Source organism: Prionailurus viverrinus, chromosome B1 (genome assembly GCF_022837055.1).
Source record: "Prionailurus viverrinus isolate Anna chromosome B1, UM_Priviv_1.0, whole genome shotgun sequence".
NCBI classification, from domain to species: domain Eukaryota; kingdom Metazoa; phylum Chordata; class Mammalia; order Carnivora; family Felidae; genus Prionailurus; species Prionailurus viverrinus.
In genome coordinates this window covers 133,769,923-133,797,355 of record NC_062564.1, presented here as the reverse complement: position 1 = coordinate 133,797,355, position 27,433 = coordinate 133,769,923, and the positions used below count along the sequence as shown (strand labels likewise).

At 38.3% G+C, this 27,433-nt stretch overlaps 2 protein-coding genes and 1 pseudogene across 2 annotated transcripts in view; all 3 read left to right on the top strand.

Moving 5' to 3' along the window:
* The first annotated feature begins 11,213 nt into the window (after positions 1-11,213).
* DSPP (dentin sialophosphoprotein) lies at positions 11,214-17,059 on the top strand. The gene is made up of 4 exons (XM_047857544.1): positions 11,214-11,264; positions 13,134-13,220; positions 13,356-14,348; positions 14,828-17,059. Exons 1-4 carry the CDS (start codon positions 11,214-11,216, stop codon positions 17,057-17,059), a joined length of 3,363 nt encoding a protein of 1,120 aa, XP_047713500.1.
* On the top strand, positions 12,241-12,322 carry LOC125165057 (uncharacterized; annotated as a pseudogene).
* Positions 17,060-25,797: 8,738 nt separating the features above from the next.
* DMP1 (dentin matrix acidic phosphoprotein 1) overlaps positions 25,798-27,433 on the top strand; it is a 23,496-nt gene continuing 21,860 nt past the window's right edge. The window contains exon 1 of the mRNA XM_047857545.1: positions 25,798-25,862. The gene's annotated coding sequence lies outside the window, so the exon portion shown is untranslated. The remainder of the gene's footprint in view (positions 25,863-27,433) is intronic.

Here is a 27,433-nt window from a genome sequence, read left to right as displayed (position 1 = left end):
GGTATGAGATCATATCTCATTGTGGTTTTGATTTGTATTTCCCTGACGATGAGCAATGCTGAGTATCTTTCATGTGTCTGTTAACCATCTGGATATCTTCTTTGGAAAAGTATCTATTCATGTCTTTTGCCCATTTCTTAGTTGGGTTGTTTTTTGAGTGTTGAGTTTGAGTGATAAGTTCTTTGTAGATTTTAGATACTAACCCTTAGATATGTCATTCGCAAATATCTTCTCCTATTCCACTGGTTGCTTTTTAGTTTTGTTGATTGGTTCCTTTGCTGTGCAGAAGCTTTTTATCTTGACATCCCAATAGTTCATGTTTGCTTCAGTTTCCCTTGCCTTTGGTGCTTGTCCACATTTTTTTTTAAAAAATGAGAACTTTTTTTTTAAATGTTTATTAAACATTAAATGTCAGCACAGAGCCCGATGTGGGGCTCGAACTCACAGACTGTGAGACGACGACCTGAAGTCAGACGCTTAACCGAGTCACCCAGGTGCACCAAAAAAATGAGAACTTTTAAGATCTACTCTCTTAGTAAATTTCAAATATGCAATACATTATATACTGTAGTCACCATGCTATATATTACATCTAGAAGTTTGTACTTTTTGATCCCCCTTCACTCATTTTGCCTATCTCCCCTGCCCTCTGCCTCTGGCAACCACCTATCTCTTCTCTGCATTTATGAGCTAATTTTGTGTGTTTGTTTGTTTTTGTGTTTTTTAATTCCACATAAGATCATATGTTATTTATCTTTCTCTGTCTGACTTATTTCACTTAGCATAATGCCCTCAAGGTCCATTCATGTTGTCACAAATGGTGATATTTCTTCCTTTTTTTATGATTGAATAATATTCCATTGTATATACATACCACACTTTCTTTATCCATTAATCCATCAATTATGATTACTAGATTAGGACACTTAGGTTGTTTCCATATTTTGGCTAAGTAATGCTGCAATGAACATGGGAGTGCATACACCTTTTTGAGTTAATGTTTTTGTTTTCTTCAGATAAATACACAGAAGTGGAAGTGCTGGATCATATGGTAGTTTTATTTTTAATTAAAAAAAATTTTTAATGTTTACTTATTTTTGAGAAAGAGACAGAGCGTGAGTGGGGGAGGGGCAGAGAGAGAGGGAGACAAAGAATCTGAAGCAGGCTCCAGGCTCTGAGTTGTCAGCACAGAGCCTGACACAGAGGTCAAACCCACAAACCGTGAGATCATGACCTAAGCTGAAGTCAGATGCTTAACTGACTGAGCGACACAGGTGCCCCTATTTTTAGTTTTTTGAGAACCTTCCATACCGTTTTCAACAGGGGCTGCAGAAGGTTCCTTTTCTCCACTTCCTCACAAGCATCTGTGTGAGAGATTTGGGAGTAGGACCGAGAGACTGGGAAGCAAACCTGTTAGAAGACTTAGCACTCAGTAGGAGAGAGAGAATGAGGGCCATTAGACTTTTGTTTTCCCCAAATACTAGTAATTATAGTACTGAATAAAATAAGTGCCAAAGTTTTGGGGTCTTATTTAAAAGGAATCACGGTGCAAATAATCCTAGGAACATTTGGGCAGTGACAAGGAAAGGGCTCAGACTTCATAAATAATCATGAAATTCATAACAGCTCCCCTTATTAGGATTTATGTGTGTGTGCTGGACACTGAGCAGTTTTCCATACATTACTTCCACAAAGTCATCATGAAGTAGGCAATTAATTCAGTGCAGTGGCTAAAAGCCAAGTTCAAAGGTCAGAAAATCTTGGCTCTGTCACTTACTGGTTGTGCCAACTTAGGACCCACTTTCTTAATCCCTATGATGTGGATAAACAGTGTTACCATGTATGATCATTTCAAGGACTACATGAGATAATGGGCTTAGATTATTGTGTATAGGGCATATCGTGTTCTAAGTGCTCAGTGTTAGTTATTATAACATAATTTTGCAGATGAGGAAACTGAATCTTAGAGAAACTAGGTTTCTTTTCCAAAGTCACATAGTAGGTAACAGGCAGCAGTTTGACCTAGATATATCTGACTTCAAAGTCTCTGATCTTAATCATTACTTTTTACTAGTTCTCAATATCTGAGACACAGGTCTGGAGGTGATAACATATATACCCATGAAAAGAGAAAAACTGATTTTTTTTTCACGACAAGAAAAGATTATGTGATGTAGCAATTGTTGTATTCTCAGTCATAATAAGACAGTGGATGCTAAGACTAACCAACAGACATGTCTGTTACTTGAGGTTCGATTATAATACTCTCATTAATTAAGGTATTTGAGAGAACGTTATGCCAATTGTGGACTTGGTGGAAATGGAATAAGGAATCCAGAAGAAATGGTTACCACTTTTCAAAAAGCTATTTTTTAAACTCAAAGTATAATTAACATACAGTGTTATATTAATTTCAAGTGTACAATATGATGATTCAATAATTCTACTATTGAGCACATTACTCAATGCTCATCATGGTAAGTGTACTCTTAATTCCTTTATCTATTTTACCTATTCCTCCCACCCGCCTCTCTCTGGCAATCACCCATTTGTTCTCTGTATTTAAGTCTATTCTTTTGTCTCTTTTTGTTTGTTCATTTGTTTTGTTTCTTAAATTCTGCATATGAATGAAATCATATAATATTTGTCTTTCTCTGATTTGATTTACTTAGGATTGTATCCTCTAGGTCCATCCATGTCATCACAAATGGCAAGATTTCATTCTTTTTTATGGCTGAGTAATATTCCATTGTGTAGTGTGTGTGTGTGTGTGTGTGTGTGTGTGTGTGTGTATGTATACATATATGCGTGTGTATATGTATGTGTGTGTATATATTACATCTTCTTTATCCATTCACCTATTAAAAAATTTTTTTTGTTAATGCTTATTTATTTTTGAGGGAGAGACAGAGCAGAGAGGGGGAGGGGCAGAGAAAGAGGGAGACACAGAATCTGAAGCAGGTTCCTGGCTCCGAGCTGTCAACACAGAGCGTGATGTGGGGCCAAACCCACAGACCACGAGATCATGACCTCAGCAGGAGTCGGATGGTTAATTGACTGAGCCACCCAGGCACCCTCCATTCATCTAAGATGGACACTTGGGTTGCTTCTATATTTTAGCTATTATTATTATTATTATTATTAGCTATTATTATTAGCATTGTTGCTGCAATAAACACAGGGCTGCATATATCTTTTTGAATTACTGTTTTCATTTTCTTTCAGTAAATACCCAGTAATGTGGAATTACTAGGATCATGTGGTGATTCTATTTTTAATTTTTTGAGGAACCTCCACACTGTTTTCCCCAGAAGTTGCACCAGTTTACATTCCCACCAACAGTGCAAGAGGGCTCCTTTGCTCCACATACTCACCAACACTTGTTGTTTCTTGTCTTCTCAATACTAGCCTTTCAGACAGGTGTGAGGTAACATCTCACTATGGTCTTGATTTGCATTTCCCTGATGATTAGTGACTTGGAACATCTTTTCATGTGTCTGTTGGCCATCTGAATATCTTTTCTTGAGAAATGTCTATTGTTTCTCTGCCTATTTTAAAATTGGATTATTTGCATTGTGTAAGTTCTTCATATTTTGGATATTAACCCCTTACCCACTATATAATTTGCAAATATCTTCTCCCATTCAGTAGGTTGCCTTTTCGTTTTGTTGATGGTTTCCTTTGATGTGCAAAAGCATTTTATTTTGTTGCAGTCCTAGTAGTTTAATTTCGCTTTTTTCCCCTTGCTAGAAGAGACGTATCTAAAAAAATGTTTCTATAGCTGAAAACTATAGTTGTTTCTTAAAAAATAATATTGTACCAATTTCCAACTGCACTGGCATTAATTCAATATTGGGCAGTTGAACTGGACATTTTGCCTTTTAAGTTTCTACTAATCAAAAATGCCTGGTAGTGATGTTGTATACCTGCCCATATAGACAGAACCCCTATTCAAGTCCCTTATGATACTGTTTATCCAAATTTAGGCAGATAGTTCAGAGTTGTAGAGTAGCAACTAGGTTAAGGGTTTCATTTCAAACTCTTAGGAACAGAATAACAATTCTAATTAAGGTATTTAGATAACTTGCTTAGTTACTAAACTGATGTAGATTTCTGAGTTTAGATCTTAACTTTTAGTTAATTGTTTGGTTTTCACAATAAATTGGGGTTTATGTTTCCCTTTGGGATGCCCTTATTAACACCACAGTTTTAACTCCTCAATTTACAAGATTTGAAATATGTTAATTACTTTTTCCCCAATAGCTTTACTGAGGTATAATTGACACATAATAAACTGCATATATTTAAAGTGTATATTTTGATAAGTTCTGATATATGTATATAACTGTGAAACCATTACCACAATTAAGATAGTAAAAAGTATCTATTAAAATTTCTGGGGCGCCTGGGTGGCTCAGTGGGTTGAGCGTCCGACTTCGGCTCAGGTCATGATCTCACGGCTCGTGAGTCTGAGCCCTGCGTCGGGCTCTGTGCTGGCAGCTCAGAGCCTGGAGCCTGCTTCAAATTCTATGTCTCCCTCTCTCTCCTTCAAAAATAAATAAAAACATTAAAAAAAAATTTCATCATGATCCTTTACCATCCCTTCTTTCTACCTTTCCCCCAGCCCATGAAGACACTGATCTATTTCCTTTGCTATAGATTAAAATGTATGGTAGACAGAGTTTTAAGATGACCCCTAATGATCCTTCTGCTTATATAATCCCCACTCCTTTGAGTGTGAGGAGAATGTGTAAATATGATGATGCATCATTTCTATGACTATGTCTCATTATGTGGCAAAAGGGATTTGACAAATATAATTGAGTTTAGTAATCAGCTGACCTTAAGGCAAAGAGATTATTTGGATAAAGCTAACCCAGCCAAATGAGATCTCTAAGAGCAGAGGTATTTTTGGCAACTTGTTAGGCAGCAATAGAAAACTAGTACAGATTTCTGAACATGGAAGTGGGGTGCTGCTATAATTCCTAAAACGTGGGAGTGGCTTTAGAATTTGCCAGTGGGTGGAGGCTGGAAGACTGTTAGTAGAAATATAGATGTTAAAGTCACAGCTGGTGTGGTCTCAGAAGGAAGTAAGCAAAGCATTACTGGAATCTGGAGGAATGAGAATTTTTGTTATCTTCATGGAAGATATCTTAGCAGAATTGTGTCCTGCAGTTATGTGGCAGACTTGTAAGCAATGAACTTGGATATACAGTTAAGGAGATTTGTAACCAAAGTGTTGAAGATGGGGCCTGGCTCCTTCTTGCTGCTTATAGTAATATGCAAGAGGAGATAAATACATTGAGAACTGTTAAAGAAAAATGAACTAGCACCTGACAGTAACTGAAAAATCTCTGCCACCCCAATAGCAAAAGATGCTAAAATTAAGAGATTCACTGCCGGGAAGGCATGATCTAGAAAAAAGACTGAGGGTATGACTCTACAACCCTTTGCTGAAACCCAGGAAAGTTATCCAAAGATCAGAATATTTGCAAGAGTTTAAGAGTGTTCTTTGTGGATCTTTTAACTCAAACCAGAGGTCCTCTAAGAAGTTTCAGGGCATTGTCCTTTAGTCATCTTAGCAAATGCCAAAGGTACAGAAGGGATTATGTGGAAAGGTCTGTGGATATGACATTTGTATGACTGAGTGAAATTCATGGAAGGCTTCCTGAAAAATTTGTATCAGTGGAGACACTGACAGCTTAGATTAAAAGGGACAGAGAGAGTATGAAATGAAAAGAGGCTGCTTGGGGAAGGTGTTTAGCTATGAATTTAACTTCTTTAATAGATGTAGAGTTATTTATCTATTTCTTCTTGGGTGAGCTCTGGTGGTTTCAAGGAATCTATCCATTTCTATAAATTGTTGGATTTACTGGCATAAAGTTGTTCTTAGTATTCCCTTTTTGTCTTTTGATGTCTATAGAATCTGTAGTATTTTCATCTCTCTCATTCCTTATATTGATAATTATGTCTTCTCTCATATTTCTCTGATTAGTCTGATCAGAGTCTGATAAATCTTATTAAGCTTCTTAAAAATCCAGCTCTTGGTTTCACTGATTTTCCTCTATTATTATTATTATTATTATATTTTTATTTTGCTGATTGTAGTTCTGATTTTTTATTTCCTTTTACTTAATTTGAATTTAATTTTTTTAAGTTACTTAAGGCAGAAGCCATAGTCATTGTTTTGAGACCTTTTTCTTTTCTTCTTTTTTTAAATGTTAATTTATTTGAGAGAGAGAGAGAGAGAGAGAGAGAGAGAGAGAGCTAGAGAGAGCACATGAGAGCAGGGGAGGGACAGAGAGAGAGAGGGAGAAACCCAAGCAGGCTGTACATTCAGCACAGAGCTGGACAGGGGGCTCAATCCTACAACCGTGAGATCATGACCCGAGCTGAAATCAAGAGTCAGATGTTTAACCAACTGAGCTACCCAGGCACCCTGAGACCTTTTTCTATCCTAACACAGGAATTTAGTGCTATAAATTTCCCCCTAAGAAGTGCTTCAGTGACATCCTGAAAATTTTGATCAATTGTTCTGTTTTCATTTTTATTTAATTCAATATATTTTGGGGGCGCCTGGGTGGCGCAGTTGGTTAAGCGTCCGACTTCAGCCAGGTCACGATTTCGCGGTCCGTGAGTTTGAGCCCCGCGTCAGGCTCTGGGCTGATGGCTCAGAGCCTGGAGCCTGTTTCTGATTCTGTGTCTCCCTCTCTCTCTGCCCCTCCCCCACTCATGCTCTGTCTCTCTCTGTCCCAAAAATAAATAAACGTTGGAAAAAAAAATTAATTCAATATATTTTGAATTTCTCTTTGGTTTCCTCTTTTACTGATTGGTTACTTAGAAGTATGTAATTTGATTTCCAAATATTCAGATTTTCCAGAGATCCGTTACTGACTTCTTTCTCTTTCTTTTGTTACTGACTTCTAATTTAATTCTTTTTGGGTCAGTAACCATACTTTGCATGGCTCAAATCCTTTTAAATTTATTGAGACTTTTTGGGGGGGCCTAGAATACGGTCTATCTTGGTAAATCTTCCACCTGCATTTGAAAAGAATGTTTATTCTGCTATAGTTGGATGAAGTGTTCAATGGATGTCAATTAGATCAAGCTGGTTGATATTTCTCTTTAAATCTTATCAGCAATGATTTTTCTGTACTAGTTCTATCAGTTATTGAGATCATGTTAATTCAAGTCAAAGGACAAGAAGAGAGGTTTAGTTCACTAATCTCCACTGGTGTCTCTGTGTGAGAGAAGATATTGAGTTGCTCCCAGGAGTGACTCAGGACTCCTTAAAATTTGGTTAAGCCCTTTAAGCTATCCATATAAACATGCTGTCTAAATAAAAACAAAGTGCTTGTTATGAAGACACAACATCATGGCAAATCCTTTTTCCATTCCCTTCATTCTCTTTCAACATTATTGTTTTCCCTGTAATAGTTCTATATATAAATCCTGAACTCACCACTGTTAGGTAGTGGTATATTAGTGCTTTTATGTGGTTCACATCCTTTGGTATTATAACATAAAGAAAAGATTGGAATATTCCTGAAAGTTCTGAAGAAATATACGAAGAGACATAGATTGTCAAGTTTTTGAACACACAGACGAGATAAATGGTTTAGGGATACCTGCATTATGGTATACATATGGGGTTCAATAGAATGGCGAGTTCAGAGTAGCAAAACTTTCTGCTAAAAATAGTATCTGGTTTTCTATTTTGTCCTTCACAGCTAACACAAATAACTGAGAGATAACTGAGAGCTGAATATATTGTCTGTATGCACTTTTGCATATCCAGGTATCTTACAATAATTTTGGTATTTTGAATATCTATTTTTAAAATTTAGTTTGAATACTAAACTGATCCATTCTTAAACCTCACATAAGTATTTCTTTAGGTCAGAGAGATTGCATGACAGTTACTATTTATATATGCTAAAGACCCCTCAGGCAATGTCAGGCTGTTGCATGTGGACAGTTTCTTGAATTATAGCACAGAAACTTTAATACCTACCTCAGGAATGATAGGAGTCTTAAATAGGTAGTCATATTTACTAAAGAAACCTAGAGTTTTCTTAGATTGCCAACCTTAGTAAGACAAGAAATGCCAGGGTGACAGAGTTTAAGTGGCTCTTTTCAGATATGTTACACTGATTCTCTATATTTAAGATGCAAAACAGCCTTCCAGGAGCTATTTAATTAAGTGAAAGTAAGTCTGGTCCCTTTGGAACCGAATGGTTCAGTAAGCAAATACATATCAGTATGTGAAGGAAGTGGGGGAAGTTATTATGTACTTCATAGACACGGTGACACTTTATAACCCCATATCAGGGATCCTAAACAGTGATTGGCTGAGAAAATTATCAAACTGAGTTTAAATTTCAGCAGGTACAAAATTGTCACGCAAAAGTCCAAGACAGTGAGCCACTTTCAGTCTTCAAAGAGAAAGATAAGAAATCCTGGATTTTCAAAGTCCCTTTGAAGGCTTTTAAGGTAAGATGAAACATCCTCTTTACTCAGAACCAACAGATTCCTGTAGAAATTTGAATTTCAGAGAAGAAGCAGACTTGACTTTAAGAAGTGAATAATCCTTATGATTAGATTTTTCCCCTTCTCTTTTGATTTGACAAATCAAGACTATGTATTAAAAGATAGCAGAAAATTATGTGGTAGGGATGGTAATTCCATCTAGAAAAGTATTGCATCACTGAAAAACAGGAATTTTTTTTTACAGCCACTGTGTTAAAAGTATCAGTTGCTGATAGTCAGAAAAGGTATATAGAAAATGAAGCAAATATTTTAAATCTAAAATATTAACAACAGAATGAGTGATTAGAATACTTTATGCACACTTCACAAAAGCTCCATTACTGTTATTTTTATCTAGACAAGCCATCTTTAAGAATCTTGAATCTAAACACATTCTTTTTTAGTCTCACCAATGCAATATAAGATGTGATGAGATTTAATAAAAAAGGAAAGAAACAATCTCTTCCTCTCAAATAGTAACAATAGTGACATTTAAACACTGATTCTGTTGGGAAATAAACGTCGATTTAGGAATTTTATTCAACACTTTACGGTACATTTACTTCAAAGTCTGGCTAATCCACTCAGTGATAAGCCCCATGAGGGTAGGGCTCATATCTATTTCCAGGGCTGAGTATCTGGCCCACATTAGGTCTTCAAATGTTGAATGAATGAATGAATGAATGAATGAATGAATGAACGAATCTCAGTTTACATTTAATTTTTTGGTCCCTAAAAAAATCAACTTTCCGCCTAAAAGATTAGTTTTTTTTTTTTTTGCCAATTGACATTAGGGTTTTCAAAGCTAGATTAGAATACTTCTACTTAGGATATCTGGAGATTCCGACCTCTATCACATACTTTTTTTGTTTCACGGTATCATAATAGGTTTGGAAAATGAAAGAGGTTTCAAGCTGACAAAACTAGGGCCATTTCTATAGCAGTCTTTTGAGCTATTCACTCACCTGTGGATACAGTGGCAAGCATCATGGTACACTGTGCAATTGTTCTGGCATGGACCTGAAAGAGACCCAAAGTAGTCAGGTTGCTGGACTGCAGTTTAGAAATGGGATGCGCATAACCCTGATCTTCACTACAGGTACCTTTCTAGGACACCATGGTTCCTCCAAATCACAGTGTATACCAACCTTCTGCAGTCTATGTAATAATTAGGTTTGGTACTGCAAAGTACAGTGTAACCCCTGCTTACTAAACAGCTGCCCTTTAACATCTATGCCCTAGAACTCTGTATTATACTTGTCCTGAGGTCACCTCAGCTTCATTTTTAATCCACAGTATTTTAAAGGAGGTCTAGCTATTCTTGGCTTTCTACTGAACGGCTATAAGAGTAAGCCTTTTTTTTCTCCCCGAAACCATGTCCTCTCTCCTGTGAGGAATTGCCAATAATTCTATGACGGTTGACATTCACTGAGGTTTTATTATGTTTCCACTATCAACATTAAATTCAATCAAAGCTATCTTATGACATGTATTACCATAGTCTATAAACCCAGTGGGAGTTCATGAAATAGGAGTAAAACTTTTTCCCTTTCTATATAGCATCATTACATCAAAAAATATAATTTTCAGTAATAGCAATTTAAATTTTTGATTCACATGTACTACACAATGTCTATTCCAATCTATCTATCTATTGATTATACCATTTCTGAATGTTAATTCTAACATGAATAGAGGATCATGTTGTTAGAAGTTCCACATAATAACTGCTATCATTTATTAAGGGATTGCTAACTACCCAGAACGGTACTAGGCTGTGCTTATACCAGTAAGTATTTATTCACCAACAATTTTTAAAAACCATCTTTTTCTGTACTGAGTGTTGGAATACAGTGATCACCAAAACATTCTCCTAGACCTCAGGAGCTCTCAGTAGATCAGGGGAACATATATATAACCAGACTATGCTCAAATAGTACAATATGCTACCAGTGAAGTTTGCAGAAGCTACTAGGCGTAAAGAGGATAGAGATATCAAATGCCCTTTGACTTTGAGTCAGAGAATGCTTCTCAGAGAAGATTCTTCTGCTAAGGTAATTGGGATAATCCTAAAGCACAGGTATTATTATCCCAGATGGAGGAAATAAAGGTTTAATAAAACTATTTAAATTTCTCAAGCTCACACATCAAGTAGCAAAGGGAGAACTTGAACCCAGGTCCCTAAATCCAAACTCCATGTTCCTTCCACTAGCCAAGGCTCCTTGATGCTACGAAGTTCTTTCCTTTACAGTCTACTATTGCCACTTGTATGGATTTGGTGTGGGGATGATAAATAATTCATCCTTTAAGAATAATCTTAGATTTAGTTAATACTTAAATAAAACTATTCAGAAGAAATGTTATTACCATCAAGAAAAGCAAGACAAAGTTATGGTTATGCCCTTTGCAACTACACAGCTCTGTCCCTTCATTGGCACAGGCAGAAAAAATCTAGTTAGCGACCACAGTGCTAAGCCTGATGATGCTCCCTGTATGACTCTGTGAACATTCCAGATATGTTCTGGAACACTGAGTTGTCATAGCCTTCTTCTTGCCCAGGAAAAAGTCAAATGCTTTTTGACCAAAATAATACCTTATTATTAGTGGTTATCACCTTTTGCTTTATAAGTAATTTCATGTTGTTATTTTTTTTCTTTAAAAACAGGTTAATATTCCTAAAGAAAATGAAGATAATTATATATTTTTGCATTTGGTCAGCAGCATGGGCCATTCCAGTAAGTATGTGTTCCTCAGAAAACTCTCCTTACTTTGCTATCTCTTTTAACCTAACATCAAATAATATATATTTAAGATTTTGCAGATAAGTTGTGTCTAAATATCTAGATTTGCATGGAAGTCTTTAACAAGATATTTTTGGGGGTCTCCACAAACCCAAATATGCACTCCAATTCATGCTCCCATTACTCAAATTGAAACTCATGTCTTGTCAGATGGATTATTACTTTTAATTGTTTTTTTTTTTAACGTTTATTTATTATTGAGAGACATGAGAGAGACAGAGCATAGGCACTGGAGGGGCAGAGAGGGGGAGACAGAATCAGAAGCAGGCTCCAGGGTCTGAGCAAGGTGTCAGCATAGAGCCTGACATGGGGCTCGAACTCACAAACCATGAGATCATGACTTGAGCTGAAGTTGGACACTTAACTGACTGAGCCACCCAGGTACCCCGGATTATTACTTTTAAAATTCATTCAAATTAGGGGCACCTGGGTGGCTCAGTCAGTTGAACATCCAGTTTCGGCTCAGGTGATGATCTTGCCATTCTGAGTTCCGGCCCTGTGTCAGGCTCTGGGCTGATAGCTCAGAGCCTGGAGCCTGCTTCAGATTCTGTATCTCCCTCTCTCTCTGCCCCTCCCCCACTCAAGCTCTGTTTCTCTGTCTCTCAAAAATGAATAAATGTTAAAAAAATTAGAATAAAATTCATTCAGATTGTAATCCCTTCAGTAGCACGTATAGTAAAATTGGAACAGGGGCGCCTGGGTGGCGCAGTCGGTTAAGCGTCTGACTTCAGCCAGGTCACGATCTCGCGGTCTGTGAGTTCGAGCCCCACGTCGGGCTCTGGGCTGATGGCTCAGAGCCTGGAGCCTGTTTCCGATTCTGTGTCTCCCTCTCTCTCTGCCCCTCGCCCGTTCATGCTCTGTCTCTCTCTGTCCCAAAAATAAATAAACGTTGAAAAAAAAAGTTTAAAAAAAAAATTGGAACAATAAAGAGAAGATTAGCATGGACCCTGTACAACGATAACACACAAATTTGTAAAATTCATTCAGATTAATTTACATTTAATGCCCAAAAGTCATGGAGACTTTAGCCATCTTTGCTCATGCCCTATCAATTTCATTCTAATATCAATGAGGCCTGCATTTTTTAGGAAATTTTCAAGAAATGAAAACAGGAAAAATTCTGATTTTTTTCAACATAGGAGAAAATGTTTCACTCATATACTTTTTTTAATGCTCCTTGGGGAAAATTTGGAATATACAGATAAACACCAAGAAGGAAAAAGTTACGAAAATTAAACCATTTGTAATTGTATTAGCCAGCTGCTAAGGGTAACATTTTGGTATGTTTTCATAATATCCAGCACATTGGTATTTATGTAGTTGAGAATTTTCTCAACTATTTCAAATGTACTCCTGAAGGACATAGAAGTAGCATATTACTAGCTTTTGTTTCTGCCCTGGCTCTTGTCAGACCTGATATTTTCTTGGAGGTTTTGGCCAGGTTATACTTAAGGTGGGTCTTGTGCTAGTGTGGGAGGCTTGTACAGAAACACCACAGGTCTATCTCCTCATTTTTATAAAAGACAATTCTCCTGAGATAAGTAGTCTGGTTAGTACTTCAATAAAATTGGTAATACCATTGTGAAAATTATCTGTAGGCCCAGTTAAAATTCTACATAAACTATGAAACAAACCACTTTTGTTTTCTACCTGATTAGATCACACTTTGGCCTTTGTGTTCTATATTTTTTTCTTTATTTAGGGGAAAATGTGTGTCTGTGTGTGTGCACACATGCATGTGTGCATGCATGCATGGACACAAAATCAGAATGTTTTAAGTTTCCAATATTTTCATTTTGGTAGGTTCCTCAAATCAAGCCACTGGAGAGACATGCTGTTGACAAATCTGTGAATGTAAAACTTCTAGAGAGAGCAAAAGTGCCAATACAGGTATAAGATATAAAATATGTTTCTAAGCTGTTCTTAAAATTCTATTAACTTCCAGAAAACTGATGCTCATCTTTTCAGTTCGTTGTGCTTCAAGATGATATCTACAACTTACTTTGAATTGTTTCTCTTCTCCAGGATGAGTTAAATGCCAATGACACCAACAAAGAAGGTAGTGTCCCCCATGAAAATGAAAGAGGAAGGCAACAGTATGCTGAAGATGGTTACAAAGGAGAAAAAAATGGCTCTGAGTGGGGAGAAGTAGGAGGGAAAAGTTCCTCTACACATTCCATGTTAGTAAATGAAGAGGGGAATACTGAAGATCAAAACGGGGTCACAGGAAAACCAGAAACATATGGTTATGATGGGATACATGGAAAAGAAGGTAGCACCACAGCAAATGGCATTAGGGGACAAGTAAGCATTCTCGACAATGCTGGAATTGTAAATGGGACCAATGTTAATAGAAAAACTGATAAGAATTCAAACAATGGAGATGTTGGAGATCCAAGTCAGAGTGAGGATGCCACTGTTGTCCAAGAAGATGGACATCAAATAGATGGAAGCAATAACAGTACAGGCCATGAGGATGAAATAAATAGGAATTCCTGTGGAAATGAAGGTAATACAAGTGAAATAACACCTCAGAGAGAAGGTGAGAGAAATGGGAATCAGGAAGGAGTAACACCAGGGGGAAGTGGAGCTGGCAATGGAGAAGATGCTGGTCTGGATAATTCTGAAGGGAGTCCTAGTGGGAATGGAGCAGAGGAGGATGAAGACAAAGGCTCTGGTGATGATGAAGGTGAAGAAACCGGGAATGGAAAAGAGGACACTGGTAACAACAGCAAAGGCCAAGAGGGTCAGCCTCATGGAAAAGAAGATAATGATAATAGCTTAGGGCAAAATTCAATTAGTAGTGAAGATGATGACCCTGAAGACAAAGAAGATCCCCATGACATCGATGGAGACAACACTTCCAAGAGTGAGGAGGATTCTGATGGTATTCCCAAAAATAAAGATAGCCAAATAATAGAAGACATGCAAACACCCAATCACAGAGAAAACAAAGCTGTGGAAAAGAAAATCACTGATGAATCAGAGCCAAGTGCTATTGGGAAGAGCCAAGATAAGGTTAGTTTGTGAAACTCATTTCTTTCAATGGCAGTTTAAATTCTCCCTCTCCATTCATTGATGGTAACATAAAAATAAATCGTAATAGGCGTTCATCTCTTTTTGCACCTAAGCTACGTGAATATTTAATGGGAAAGTTAGAGTTCTTACTAGACTTTGATACACAACAATTTTTAAAAGCAGATACTTCTGAAAATTTGACTGCAATTTTACAAGTCTAATACTAAATAACTGATTCACCATGTAACTGTTCACACAAGTTCCTACTGAGTAAAAATGCAAATGGGTTGTTTTATAATCTAAATACCAGAGTTCTCTCACGTGAATAAAGCACATTTTCACAAATAGAAGTTTATGAAGTATTGGAAGCTGAACTTCTGTTCCTCTGGTTACCTTCCCCAGTCAGTCTTCCTCAGACCAATGCAGTTTGGCAGCATAACACCAACTAACCAATCATTCTTTTCTCCATATTTCCACAGGGAATAGAAATTGAAGGTCCCAATAGTGGCAACAGAAACAATATTACCAAAGAAGCTGGGAAAGTTAGTGAAGATAAAGAGGGTAAAAGACAACATGTAATGGTCATGGGCAAAGGAAATGTCAAGACACCAGGAGAGATTGACAACATACAAGGACCTGGTCAGAAATCAGAACCCGGAAATAAGGTTGCACACAGCAAAACAGGTAGTGAGAGTACTAGTGATGGATATGACAGTTATGAGTTTGATGATGAATCCATGCAAGGAGACGATCCCAACAGCAGTGATGAGTCTAATGATAATGATGATGTCAATTCTGAAGGTGACAATAACAGTGATAGCCGAGGAGATCCTGGTTATGACTCTGATGAATCAAAAGATAATGGCAATGACAGTGACTCAAATGGAGGAGATGATGATGACAGTGACAGCACATCAGATGCTAATGATAGTGACAGTAATGGCAACGGTAACAATGGGAGCAATGACAATGGCAAACCAGACAGTAGCAAAGATAAATCAGACAGTAGTGACAGCAGTGACAGTAGTGACAGCAGCGACAGCAGTGACAGTAGTGACAGCAGCGACAGCAGTGATAGTAGTGACAGTAGTGATAGCAACAGCAGTGATAGCAGCGACAGCAGTGATAGTGACAGCAGTGACAGTAGTGACAGCAGTGACAGCAAGTCAGACAGTAGTGATAGCAGTGACAGCAAGTCAGACAGTAGTGATAGCAGTGACAGTAGTGACAGCAGCGACAGCAGTGATAGTAGTGACAGCAGTGACAGCGAGTCAGACAGCAGTGATAGCAGTGACAGTAGTGACAGCAGCGACAGCAGTGATAGTAGTGACAGCAATGATAGCAAGTCAGACAGCAGTGACAGCAGCGACAGCAGTGACAGTAGTGACAGCAAATCAGATAGCAGTGACAGCAGTGACAGTAGTGACAGCAGTGACAGCAAGTCAGACAGCAGTGATAGCAGTGACAGTAGTGACAGCAGCGACAGCAGTGATAGTAGTGACAGCAGTGACAGCAAGTCAGACAGCAGTGACAGCAGCGACAGCAGTGACAGTAAATCAGATAGCAGCGACAGCAGTGACAGCAGTGACAGCAAGTCAGACAGCAGCGACAGTAGTGACAGTAGTAATAGTAGTGACAGCAGTGACAGTAGCGACAGCAGTGACAGCAAATCAGACAGCAGCGACAGCAGTGATAGCAGTGACAGTAGTGACAGCAGTGACAGCAAGTCAGACAGCAGTGACAGCAGTGACAGCAGTGACAGCAGTGACAGCAAGTCAGACAGCAGTGACAGCAGTGACAGTAGCGACAGCAAATCAGATAGCAGCGACAGCAGTGACAGCAGTGACAGTAGTGATAGCAGTGACAGTAGTGACAGCAGTAATAGCAGTGACAGTAGTGACAGCAGTGACAGCAAGTCAGACAGCAGTGACAGCAGTGACAGTAGCAACAGCAAATCAGATGGCAGTGACAGTAGCGACAGCAGTGACAGCAAATCAGACAGCAGTGACAGTAGTGACAGCAGTGACAGTAGTGACAGTAGTGATAGCAGTGACAGTAGTGACAGCAGTGATAGCAGTGACAGTAGTGACAGTAAATCAGCTGGTAGTGACAGCAGTGACAGTGATAGTAAATCAGACAGTAGTGACAGCGGCAATAGCAAATCAGATAGTAGTGACAGCAGTGATAGTGACAGTAAATCAGACAGCAGTGACAGCAGCAATAGCAAATCAGATAGTGACAGCAGTGATAGTGACAGTAAATCAGACAGCAGTGACAGCAGCAACAGCAAATCAGATAGTGATAGCAGTGACAGCAGCAACAGCGACAGCAGTGACAGCAGTGATAGTAGTGACAGTGACAACAGTGATAGCAGCGATAGCAGCAACAGCAGTGACAATGACAGCAGCGACAGTAGTGATAGTGACAGTGACAACAGTGATAGCAGCGACAGCAGTGACAGTGACAGCAGTGACAGTGACAGCAGTGACAGCAGTGACAGCAGTGACAGCAGCGACAGCAGCGACAGCAACAGCAGTGATAGCAGTGACAGTGACAGCAGTGATAGCAGTGACAGTGACAGCAGTGACAGTGCATCTGATAGTAGTGATGAGAGTCACAGCAAGAGCAAGGCTGGTAATGGCAACAATGGAGGTGACAGTGATAGTGACAGTGAAGGCAGTGACAGTAATCACTCAACCAGTGATGATTAGAACAAAATAAAAACCCACAAGATTTTTTTTTGAAAAGTCTAGTGAGTAATTTACAGGAAATGAAGATTTCTAAGGAAGGAAAGAAAGGGGAGACATAAACAAAAGATGTAAACATTCACAGAAACAGTGAGAGAAATAGTCAAATTGTCAGATTTGGAACCAAGTTCCCACACCCTCAGGAGAGCATCTGAATGCATGATCTTTGGTACATGCATGTTAAAACACATCCTGAAAAGATTCTGTTAAAAGTACATATCTAAACATAAAAGAACAATTAAAATATTCTTTAATACTTTACATAGAAACCTCAAGTAATCACGTACTACATGATAACTTTAATTTAAATGCCAAGTGCTTCAGGGAATGTAGCAAGTAAACACATCTTAAAAACAACCTGTGGCATTGCTTTAATCTTTCAGTAATTATACATTCTGGATAGATGGTCTGCTTACTGCTGAGTAAAAGATGCTGTTACCATGATATTCAGCTTGGCTACGCATTCATTTGCTTGTTCTAAGGAAGAAATAAACTTGTAACATGAATAAGAAATGCAGCAACAACTGAACCTATCTGGACCATGGGAATAATCTATCTCATTATTGAATGGAATAATTACAAATTAGAAAAAATTTAAAGAGTGCTAGTCAGAAAATAATTCAGAGGCTGGTTTACATAACAAAATCTGATGTACAGTATTTCATTCCTGCAAAGCACTGGAAATTTAGCATAATGTTCCTTAAACTATTGACAAAATTGATGCAGTACTTAGAACAGTGTCTTGCCTCCAGTAGCACTCTCCAACTATTAATAAATAAATGATACATGAATGAAGGACTCTTAAGAGCGGGTTCACTTTTTGAACTCTATGTTCAGAGCTCTGTTAAGTGGAATTAGCATTTTTCTACTTCAGTCTCACCAAGTCAAACTTGGTTCACATTTCCCTTTTAAACCCCTACATGTCCAAACTCTCAGATCAGACCCTGAGACTCCCTTCTCACTGTTAATCTCTTTAATAAAGCCAACAGTTGCTGGTAATGCTTTGGAAATTACTCTTCTTTGAGAGTCATATATGCAACTATAATCTGAGCATGGATTGTTCTACTTTTGCATGAATGAGGGTAATTCTTAGTTTCGAGGTAAAGCCCAAACCCTGCAACATGAGGATCTCAAAGATGTATGCAACTAAAAGTGTGCTATTTAAGAGGGTGGAGACAGAATTTATCACCCAAGCTAGGAAATGTTTGAAAGTGAAGGGGGTGCTATCAATTGTCACTTGGCAACAGGAGGTGTAAATTGAGATTGTTCAGGAATACTGGGAAATGCAATAAACACAGCCATAGACCTTTAAGGTATTCTTCAAGATTTAGTACCGATGATTTGTAACTTCCCTCTTTTTCCATTTAGGCAATTATTTTTAGATTTGTCTAATCAAAGGTAAAAATCTAGTAGCGAAGTTCTGAATGAAACTTCTTTGATGCTAATTTTCAACCAGTCATCATTTGACAATTTATTTCCTAATATTACGCATATTTTATAGAGTTTCAGTAGGTTTTGTTTCTACCTTCTTTCTTCTTTAATGTAAGAGTTTCTTAGGTGAGATCAGCATTACAAGGAATACTGCTGAAGGATTTAAAAATACTACTATTCATAAACTATTCATACTCATAGTACTGTAACATTTCAAGTCCCTACTATATTATAATCATGTAAATGACTCCAAACTTCTTTCCTTAAAACATGTTCTAGATTTTTAATTCCTTTAGGCTTCAGCTTTTTGTCTTTTTTTAATTTGTAAAGTGTGGCTTCTAGTACCTGTCTCACCTATTTTTAAAGGTTGTTATGAGCATTAAGTCAGGCAATGGATGTGAAACTCTTTGTAAATTATACAAGATATGTAAATTAAAGAGAATTAATTTTGGTGTTACAATAAACCTCTATTTATGTGACTATTCACAAGGAAAACTTCCTTAATCTTAATGGGTTTACAAGTCCTTACTCCTTACATCACATTTTGAAGATTTAGCTATTTTTAATTGAAAAAATAACAAGTATATGCACAAAATAAAAATTTCAAACGCTATGAAAAGGTATAAATATATTAATTCTTCCTCATCCCAGATTCCTAGTCCTCTACTTCTCTTCCTTGAGGCAATTCCCATTACTAATAACTTGTGAAACTTTCCAGAAATATTCTATGTACATATAAACACCCATGTTCCCTCCCCCCCCCTTTTTTTTTGAGAGAGAGAGAGAGAGAGAGAGAGAGAGAGCGAGCATGTGAGTGGGGAAGATGGGCAGAGGGAGATAGAGAATCTTAAGCAGGCTCAACACTCAGTCTGATACTGAGCTCCATCCCATGACCCTGGGATCAGGACCTGCGTTGAAATCAAGAGTTAGCTGCTCACTCGATTGAGCCACCCAGGTGTGCCATGTATGTTTCCCTTTTAAAAACACATGGAAGTGGGGCGCCGGGGTGGCTCAGTCGGTTAAGCGGCCGACTTCGGCTCAGGTCACTATCTCACAGTCCGTGAGTTCGAGCCCCGCGTGGGGCTCTGGGCTGATGGCTCAGAGCCTGGAGCCTGCTTCCGATTCTGTGTCTCCCTCTCTCTCTGCCCCTCCCCCATTCGTGCTCTGTCTCTTTCTGTCTCAAAAATAAAACGTTAAAAAAAATAAAAAATAAATAAAAACACATGGAAGTCTATTATACACAGTGTGCTTGTATTACTCTTTTTAACCTAAGAGTATGCCTTGAATATTGGCTCACAGCACAGAGATTGACAACTTTTTTTCCCCATAGTTGTGTTGTATTTCATTTTTTGAACTGCCATAGATATTTAATCTGTGTCTTTTTTTGAATCACGTCCTAAGCATTTCTGGTACGAGAGTCCCTGCAGGTAAACAGCCTAGGTTAATAGCTCAAGCTGGATAAATTCCCAACCAGTTCTTATAAAGACTTCACCTTGAGAAGTATATGGGGGATAAAGGAGATGCTCAGAATCTAGGGCTGATGTCAAAAGTAGTGAAGGAAGACTATGATCCTGATTTTCTTATATAATATCTACATTGACCTCTGGAACTTTGAGGCAAAAATAAAGGTGACCCTCTAAAAGGATGTCTCAAGAGTAGATCTTTCGAATATAAGAAGTCTGATATTAGAAAACAATATCTGTTTTGTGTTATTTTCTGGAATAAGATTAGTAAGCTATCTGCTAATATTGCCCATGGGAGCAATATTTTTTAAATTACTTTTCACTTAGTAGGTCATGAAATCAATTTAGTGACTCATGCCTTACATTTGTAAAATGAAAGAATAAAAAGGAAAAATTTAAGAGCATTATAGGTAGTGTTTTATGAAACCTAACAATATTTGCCTCTACATGCATACACACACAATACGTCTAAGTATGCATATACTAAGACATGATTTAAAATATCATTCTGACTCGCTGTAGTAAAAAAAAAAGATTTGAAAGCCATTGGTTTACAGAGGCATTATAAAACATTATTCCTGCTAGAAGTCATTTCATATTCACTTTTCACATTCACTTTTCTCTTTACAAACCTGTAAGTTTCTTCCCCACTTTTTAAGCAGTGGTCTAATAAGAAAGAAAGAAATAGTGGTATATGTATAGGGGGGTGGGAAGAATGGTGGTAGGGGGATAGGTTTTTGGATTTATTTGTGCTACAGTAAAAGACCCGAGGTAACACTGTCATCTTTTCAACAAGAGGCTATCAGAGAAGTGATGGTGACTTTGCTGAGGATTCAAGATTTCTTTTTGGTGGCACGGGTTACTTTGTATCTGACTGAAGATGAACGACCTTAAAATTGGCTCTCAGCAATCATTTTATCCTCTCCACTTAACCTAGGAATTCCTTCCACACCTGCTCATACCACAAATCAGGGAATGCAATAAGGGTTTTGTTTGTTTATAAAATATAACCTTAAAAAAGATTATAAAAAGATAACCTTTAGAGAGTCATACCTACCCATATAAATACATTTTAAATTATTAACTGAAAAGGGATTTCCCAGAAGTCAAAATTGCTTTATGGTTTGTAATGGAAGTTCTGAAAAACTTTGGACCAAAATAGCTAGGAACAATTTTCCTCTCCCTAAAAGGAGCAGGAACAGAATAGAATAGTTCAGTCATAGATGAAAATATCATTGTGTTCTCACAGTGGTCCATTCACTGCTGCTTGCAAGCAAATCCTCTAGAGGACGAAACAAGTCAACAAGATGTTCCCAACCTCCTCCCTCTGCACAGGGACCTTGGGTTCATATGCTAAAAAATAGAAGTCAATTCCTACAGGGCTCTCATATAGCTCAGAAAAACAGTCTAAAGTGTAAAGATCACAATATGTTGGACTCTGTGTGTTTTCTAGTAGTTAGCACAGTCCCAGCTCTGCTGAAACACTGTATTTACAGAGAGCTTTCTCAGAAGGTGCTTCTCTTACTCCCAAGTCCATTATTTTGGGCTTTGCCACTGGCTATATGCCTTCTTCTTTTACCCTTTCCTTCTTTTCCTCCCTAGTAGTTTTCTCTTCAAAGAGATGAAGAAATTGTGGCAAAGAAATGCTTTGTCATTTGCAGAATTTAGTTCCTGGGTGTCTCCCTGTGTGAGGCCCCAGGCAAACCCCACAGTCAGGGACTTCCAGGCTTGAGCTTATATCATGGCCCTTTCCCCCTGCTCCCCCCTTTCAGTTGCAACTAGCTGGGACCCAGCTCCGATTCCCTGGTACTTTCCTCACTTGAATCCACTGACTTTCCTTGCTATCCCAACTTCATCTCCCTATCTTCAGACCAATCTGAACTGAAGGCAGAAAATACTTAGGCTGTAACAGACCAATACTTGGCACCAAAGCACATTTACTTCTTGTCAATATTATCCGAATATCCCAATTCCAGTAAGCAGACTCTTTCGTCGTCCCCAAATGGCAATCCCCTTTAATCCTTCTAACTGGGCTTCTGCATAGCTTTCTCCTCACATTCTAGTATACTGACCAGAACTGTCCTAGCCCAATCAGCCTAAGATCACCAGCGAACCTGCTGTCTGACACAATGAGGCTTACTGACCCCATGTGAGGAAGGACGCTGTATATAAGAGCAACCTCCAGTATCTTGGCAAACAAAGAAAAAGAACGAACTATTACAGGATCTTGGGAAAGGGTGAAATTTAGGTGATATTTAAATGAAACAGTGTTTAAGAGGCTCAAAGCAAAGCAGGATTGTGGCTAAAGGATTCATCATCAGGTCGGGAGTGTGAAGTAGACCCAGGCTCTGGTGTCCTTGGAACGTGCAGGTAAGATGGATGTGGACTGCTGTATTCAGAAACCTCTTATCTGAACCTCCGCATCTAGGCTGTAAATTGAGAATGATTCTCTGTGTCCAAGGGCCTCAGACCCTTCAGACAAGAGTGTTTTTTTTTTTTTAATTTTATTGATATAATTTTAAACACCAGAGTCTCTAATAATCTATAATTTTAGGGAACAAAGTTTCTCAGAGATTAATAAAGCAGAAGTAACTCACAGTAGAGGGTTGTTATGTCATTTTACAGTGTCCTTGAGAGTGAGATTTTTTTTTTAAGTTTTCAGCTGGCTTTATTTGTGTCTACTCTTTCCAGCCCAAGCTAATTTTTACCTTCTTAGAAGGTATATTTCTGCTAAAACCAAGACTCTGCTTATCTTGCTAGCCTTTTCCCTACTCTCAATGGCTGACTGCTCTTTAAATATTCCCATTCTGCATCACCACCTTTGAATAAAAAAAATTTTTTTAGTGTTTTATTTATTTTTGAGAGAGAGAGACAGAGACAGAGTACAAGTGGGGGAGTGGCAGAGAGAGAGGGAGACATAGAACTCAAAGTAGGCTCTAGGCTCTGAGCTGTCAGCATGGAGACCAATGCGGGGCTTGAACTCATGAACCCTGAGATCATGACCTGAGCCAAAGTCAGACACTTAACTGACTTGGAGCCACCCAGGCACCCCTAAATCACCACCTTTGGACTTTACATCACTCCTATGATTTCTGCTTCTTTTTTGCTGATTACTCTTTGTACCCTGAACACACACTGTTATTTCCTCTTAGTCCCAGTGTTTTGCACACAAATTGCCCCGTTTAAACCCTGCAACATGGCACTTCTCCACTGCCATTTCTCACTGCCTCATGGAGACAGGGAGATCTACGCTCTGTTTCCTCCATTTAGCTATTAGAGGCCTTCAATTGTTTGAGTTCTGGTAGTTAACAGTTCTCATCTCTAACTGAACTTGAGGCCTCTTCTGGAGGTCAAATTGTTGTGCATTAACTTTGTAGATGTTTTCTTCTCAGAAATCTAACTCTAGGTTTCTGAGGTTTGAGTCTTAATTTTTTACGTATGTCTCCTCGCCTTTTTTGGTTTGTCTGAAGAACAGTTAAAAGACTGATGTTTATAACTGGTTCTGGCTTTTATCTTTTGGTACTCAAATTGTCATCAGTCATTATCTGCCAGTTGTTAGGATTGAATTTCATTTTCAAGAAAGTAGTTAAAGAAATGCAGCCATTTTGTTCAGCCAGAGAATCTTATAGTCCTCTTTTCCATTCTGACTAGACCCAGGATAAACAAGATAGGAAAACTCCTACAAAAACAATCAGAAAAAAAAATCCACATTATGCTTCATGGCTCTACGCTTCAGAAAAAGACTGCCACCTTGAAACAAAATGGCTGTTGATAAGTAAATTTACTCTCAACTTATCAGATAGGTAAGGAATAGCTCAGTAATATTACTGTTGTGAATACATAAATTTAGTTAAATGTCTTCTTCCTTACCTCTTTTACTTATCTTCAGAGGAGTGTTTGATGGAGAAATGTCCCAATCCAGGATGTCTATAGCTAGAGCTTTGGCAACACCATTGACAACTTTAACTTTTTAGAACTTTGAAATAATCTTATCCACTTATAGGTGTTTACAGTATCCACATCAATGCTAATCAAAACCTGGCCAGTGGAGTAGTTACAACGTGTAAACTGTTTTGTTAGACTTTAGAAGGACAGGAATTGAGAATAAGCAATTTATAGCAACGTGACATTGCCATGAAATCCAAGTGTGATCATTTTTCTAGTAATTCATTTTCATTGTATTTATATAAGCATAAATCCAGGAAATATTTGGGAATGGATATTAAGGATGTGGGATAATAGCAGAAGGAACATAAAGTTGAATCAGGCCGAAGTTATTGATATAGGCTAAGCAGAGATTCTACATTTAATATTGCAGTTCAATGAGTTAGAAAGTGCTCTAAGAGTCTGACTTGTTGGTTGATTGAAACATGGACCAAAAGGTGGCAAACCGTGAGTGAATTGGAAATGCCTGACCTCTCTTGATTTGATGTAGAGGAAGGGATTTCAGGGAGATTGAAATTTTAGAGTGGATTTGTCATTTAAGATCTACTTGCCTATACTTGGAGAATCTGGAAGACATAACTCTCATCAATACTTTGAGAAATACATTTTTTAGGGAAGCCCCAGTATCACTGAAAAGCTCCACAATTGCTCTTATCTATAAACCAGACCTTACAGTGGGAATCTCAGCTATTCAATTTGAAGCCTAAATGCAATGAAGATAACTGGATCCCTAAGGTGGCAGGGGCCAAATGGTGGCACTCAACTGCCAAAGGTAAGGTGGGTATGTTTACTGTATTGGATAGCAAAGTCAAAATAGCAACTGAAATTGTCTGACTTGTATAGATGTATGGTATTGGCTAGTTAATCATGGTGCTCCTAGAAGTGAAACTGATGGTGAGCCTAATAAATTCTTTGTCTGTATAAGCAGAAAAATTCTATGTGAAAAGTCTAATTCAAATAATAAAAAAAAAGATTTACAGCCCCTCAATCAATTCCCAGACTTGAAACTGTTTATAGATCTAGAACTCCTTGAGGAAAGACCTTAAATACACTACCAGAAACTTATACTGTTGATCTTTCTTCTAACCTTCCCCAAAGGGGCCTATGGCCTTTTACCAGGCCTGTACATCACAGGGGAAAATAAAGCAATGAGATATTGTGGGGACTACAGGACACTGGCTCTAAACTGACACTAATTCTAGGAGACTCAAAATGCCACTGTGGCCCTCCAGTCAGAGAAGGGGCTAATGGAGGTCAGGTGAACAATTAGCTCCGGTCCATCTCATAGTGGGTCCACTAGGTCCTCAAACTCATTCTCTGATTATATTCCCAGTTGCAAAATGAGTAACTGGAGTAAACATACTAACAGATGGCAGAATCCCCACACTGGTTTCCTGACCTGTAGAGTGAGGGCTTTTATAGTGAGAAAGTCCAGTGGAAGCATTAGAACTGACTCTACTTAGGAAAATAGTAAATCAAAAGTGATACTGAATCTCTGGAAGATTACAGAGGTTAGTGCCACCATCACAGACTTGAAAGATGCAAGGGTGGTGATTCCCACCACATCCCTATGCAACTATGAAGTTGGTGGTGACTCCAACTTCAGCTGCTATACCAGATGTGGTTTTATACCAGATGCGGTTTCATTGCTTGTGCAGATTAACACATCTGCTGGTACTTGGTATGCAGCACCAATCTGGCAAATGCCTTTATCTCCATCTCTATCCATAAAAACCACCAGAAGCAGTTTACTTTCAGCTTGCAAAGCAGTAATACACCTTCACTTTTTATCTTCACTATACCTATCAACTTTCCAGCCCTATGTCATAATTTACTTTGTAGGAATTTTTATTGCTTATGCCTTCTAGAAGACTTCACATTGGTCTATTATGCTGATGCAACTCATGAGATTCTGCTGACTGGACCGAGTAAGTAGAAACGACTCTAGATTTACTGGTAATATATTTGCATGTTAGAAAGTGAGACATAAATCTTACTAAAATTCAGGGGCCTTTTACTTCTGTGGACTTTCTGGGGGTTCAGTGGTATGAGGCATGTTGAGATATCCCTTCTAAGATGAAAGGTAAACTGTTGAATCTGGCCTTCCTACAACTAAGAAAGAGGCACAAGGTGCAATGGGCCTTTTTGGATTTTGGAGACAATATATTTATTTTTTGGGAGTGTTACACTTGTCCATTTATTGAGTGACCCAAAAGCTGCTTGTTTTGACTGTGGTCCAAAAGAAGAGAAGGCTCTGCAACAGGTCCAGGTGCTGTGCAAGATGCTCTGCCACTTGGTCCAAATGATCCAGCAGATCCAAAGGTATGTGAAGTTTCAATGGCAGATAGGGATGATGTTTGGAGACTTTGGGAGGCCCCTACAGGTGAGTTGCATCATAGACCTTTAGGATTTTGAAGCAAAGTCCTGACATCATCTGCAGGTAAGTACTCTCCTGTTGAGAAACAGCTCCTGGCCTGCTACTGAGCCTTTGTAGAGATTGAACACTTGACCATGCGTTACCATGTTACCACATGACATTAGCTTCCTATCATGAACTAGGTGTTACCTGACTCATGAAGCTATAAAGTTAGGCATGCACAGTGATATTTCATCATCAAATGAAAGTGGTATATATGTGACTGGCTTGATAGAGTGGTAAAATGGTCTTCTGAAGACTTAGTACAATCCAGCCAGGTGGCAATAATTTGCACTGGGCAAAGTTCCACAGAAAGCTGCATGTGCTCTGAATCAGTATCCAATATATGGTGCTGTTTCTACTGTAGGATTCATGAGTCTAGGAATCATGGAAGTAGAAATTGGAGTGGCACCATTCACTATTGTCTCTAGTGATCCACTGGCAAAATTTTTGCTTCCTGTAACTGTGACTTTATGCTTTGCTGATCTGGAGGTCTTAGTTCTAGAGGGAGGAATGTTTCCACCAAAGAGACACAACAATTATTCCATTGGACTGGAAGTTAATATTTCTGCCTGGCCTCTTAGAGCTTCTCATGCCTCTGAAACAGCAGGTAACAAGAGAGTTATGGTATTGGCTGGGTGACTGATTATGATACCAAGGTGAAATTGAACTACTACTCCATAATGGAGGTAAGGAAGACTATGTCTGGAATACAGGAGATCTGTTAGGGTGTCTCTTAGTATTACCATGCTCTGTGATTAAGGTCAATGGAGAACTAGAACTACCCAATCGAGACAAACTATAAAAGACAAGTATCAGATCTTTCTTTCTCTGACATATCTCGCTTAGCATAATGTGCTCAAAGTCTATCTATGTTCTCAAAAATGGGAGGACAAACCAGTCACATTCCTTTTTCATGGCTGAATAATATTTCATTGTGTATATGGAATCTTTTCCACATCTTTTTTATCCATTCATTCACGATGGGCATTTGGGTTGTTTCCATACCTTAGCTATTATGAATAATGCTGTGATAAACATGGAAGTGCATATATCTTTTCAAAATCCTGTTTTGAATTCCTC

Bases quoted from the DNA above. Each gene is read 5' to 3' on its own strand.
- DSPP (XM_047857544.1), top strand. From the start codon at position 11,214: ATGAAGATAATTATATATTTTTGCATTTGGTCAGCAGCATGGGCCATT. The intron at 13,221-13,355 runs GTATAAGATATA...TCTCTTCTCCAG, and splicing joins GAGCAAAAGTGCCAATACAG to GATGAGTTAAATGCCAATGA. The intron at 14,349-14,827 runs GTTAGTTTGTGA...ATATTTCCACAG, and splicing joins TTGGGAAGAGCCAAGATAAG to GGAATAGAAATTGAAGGTCC.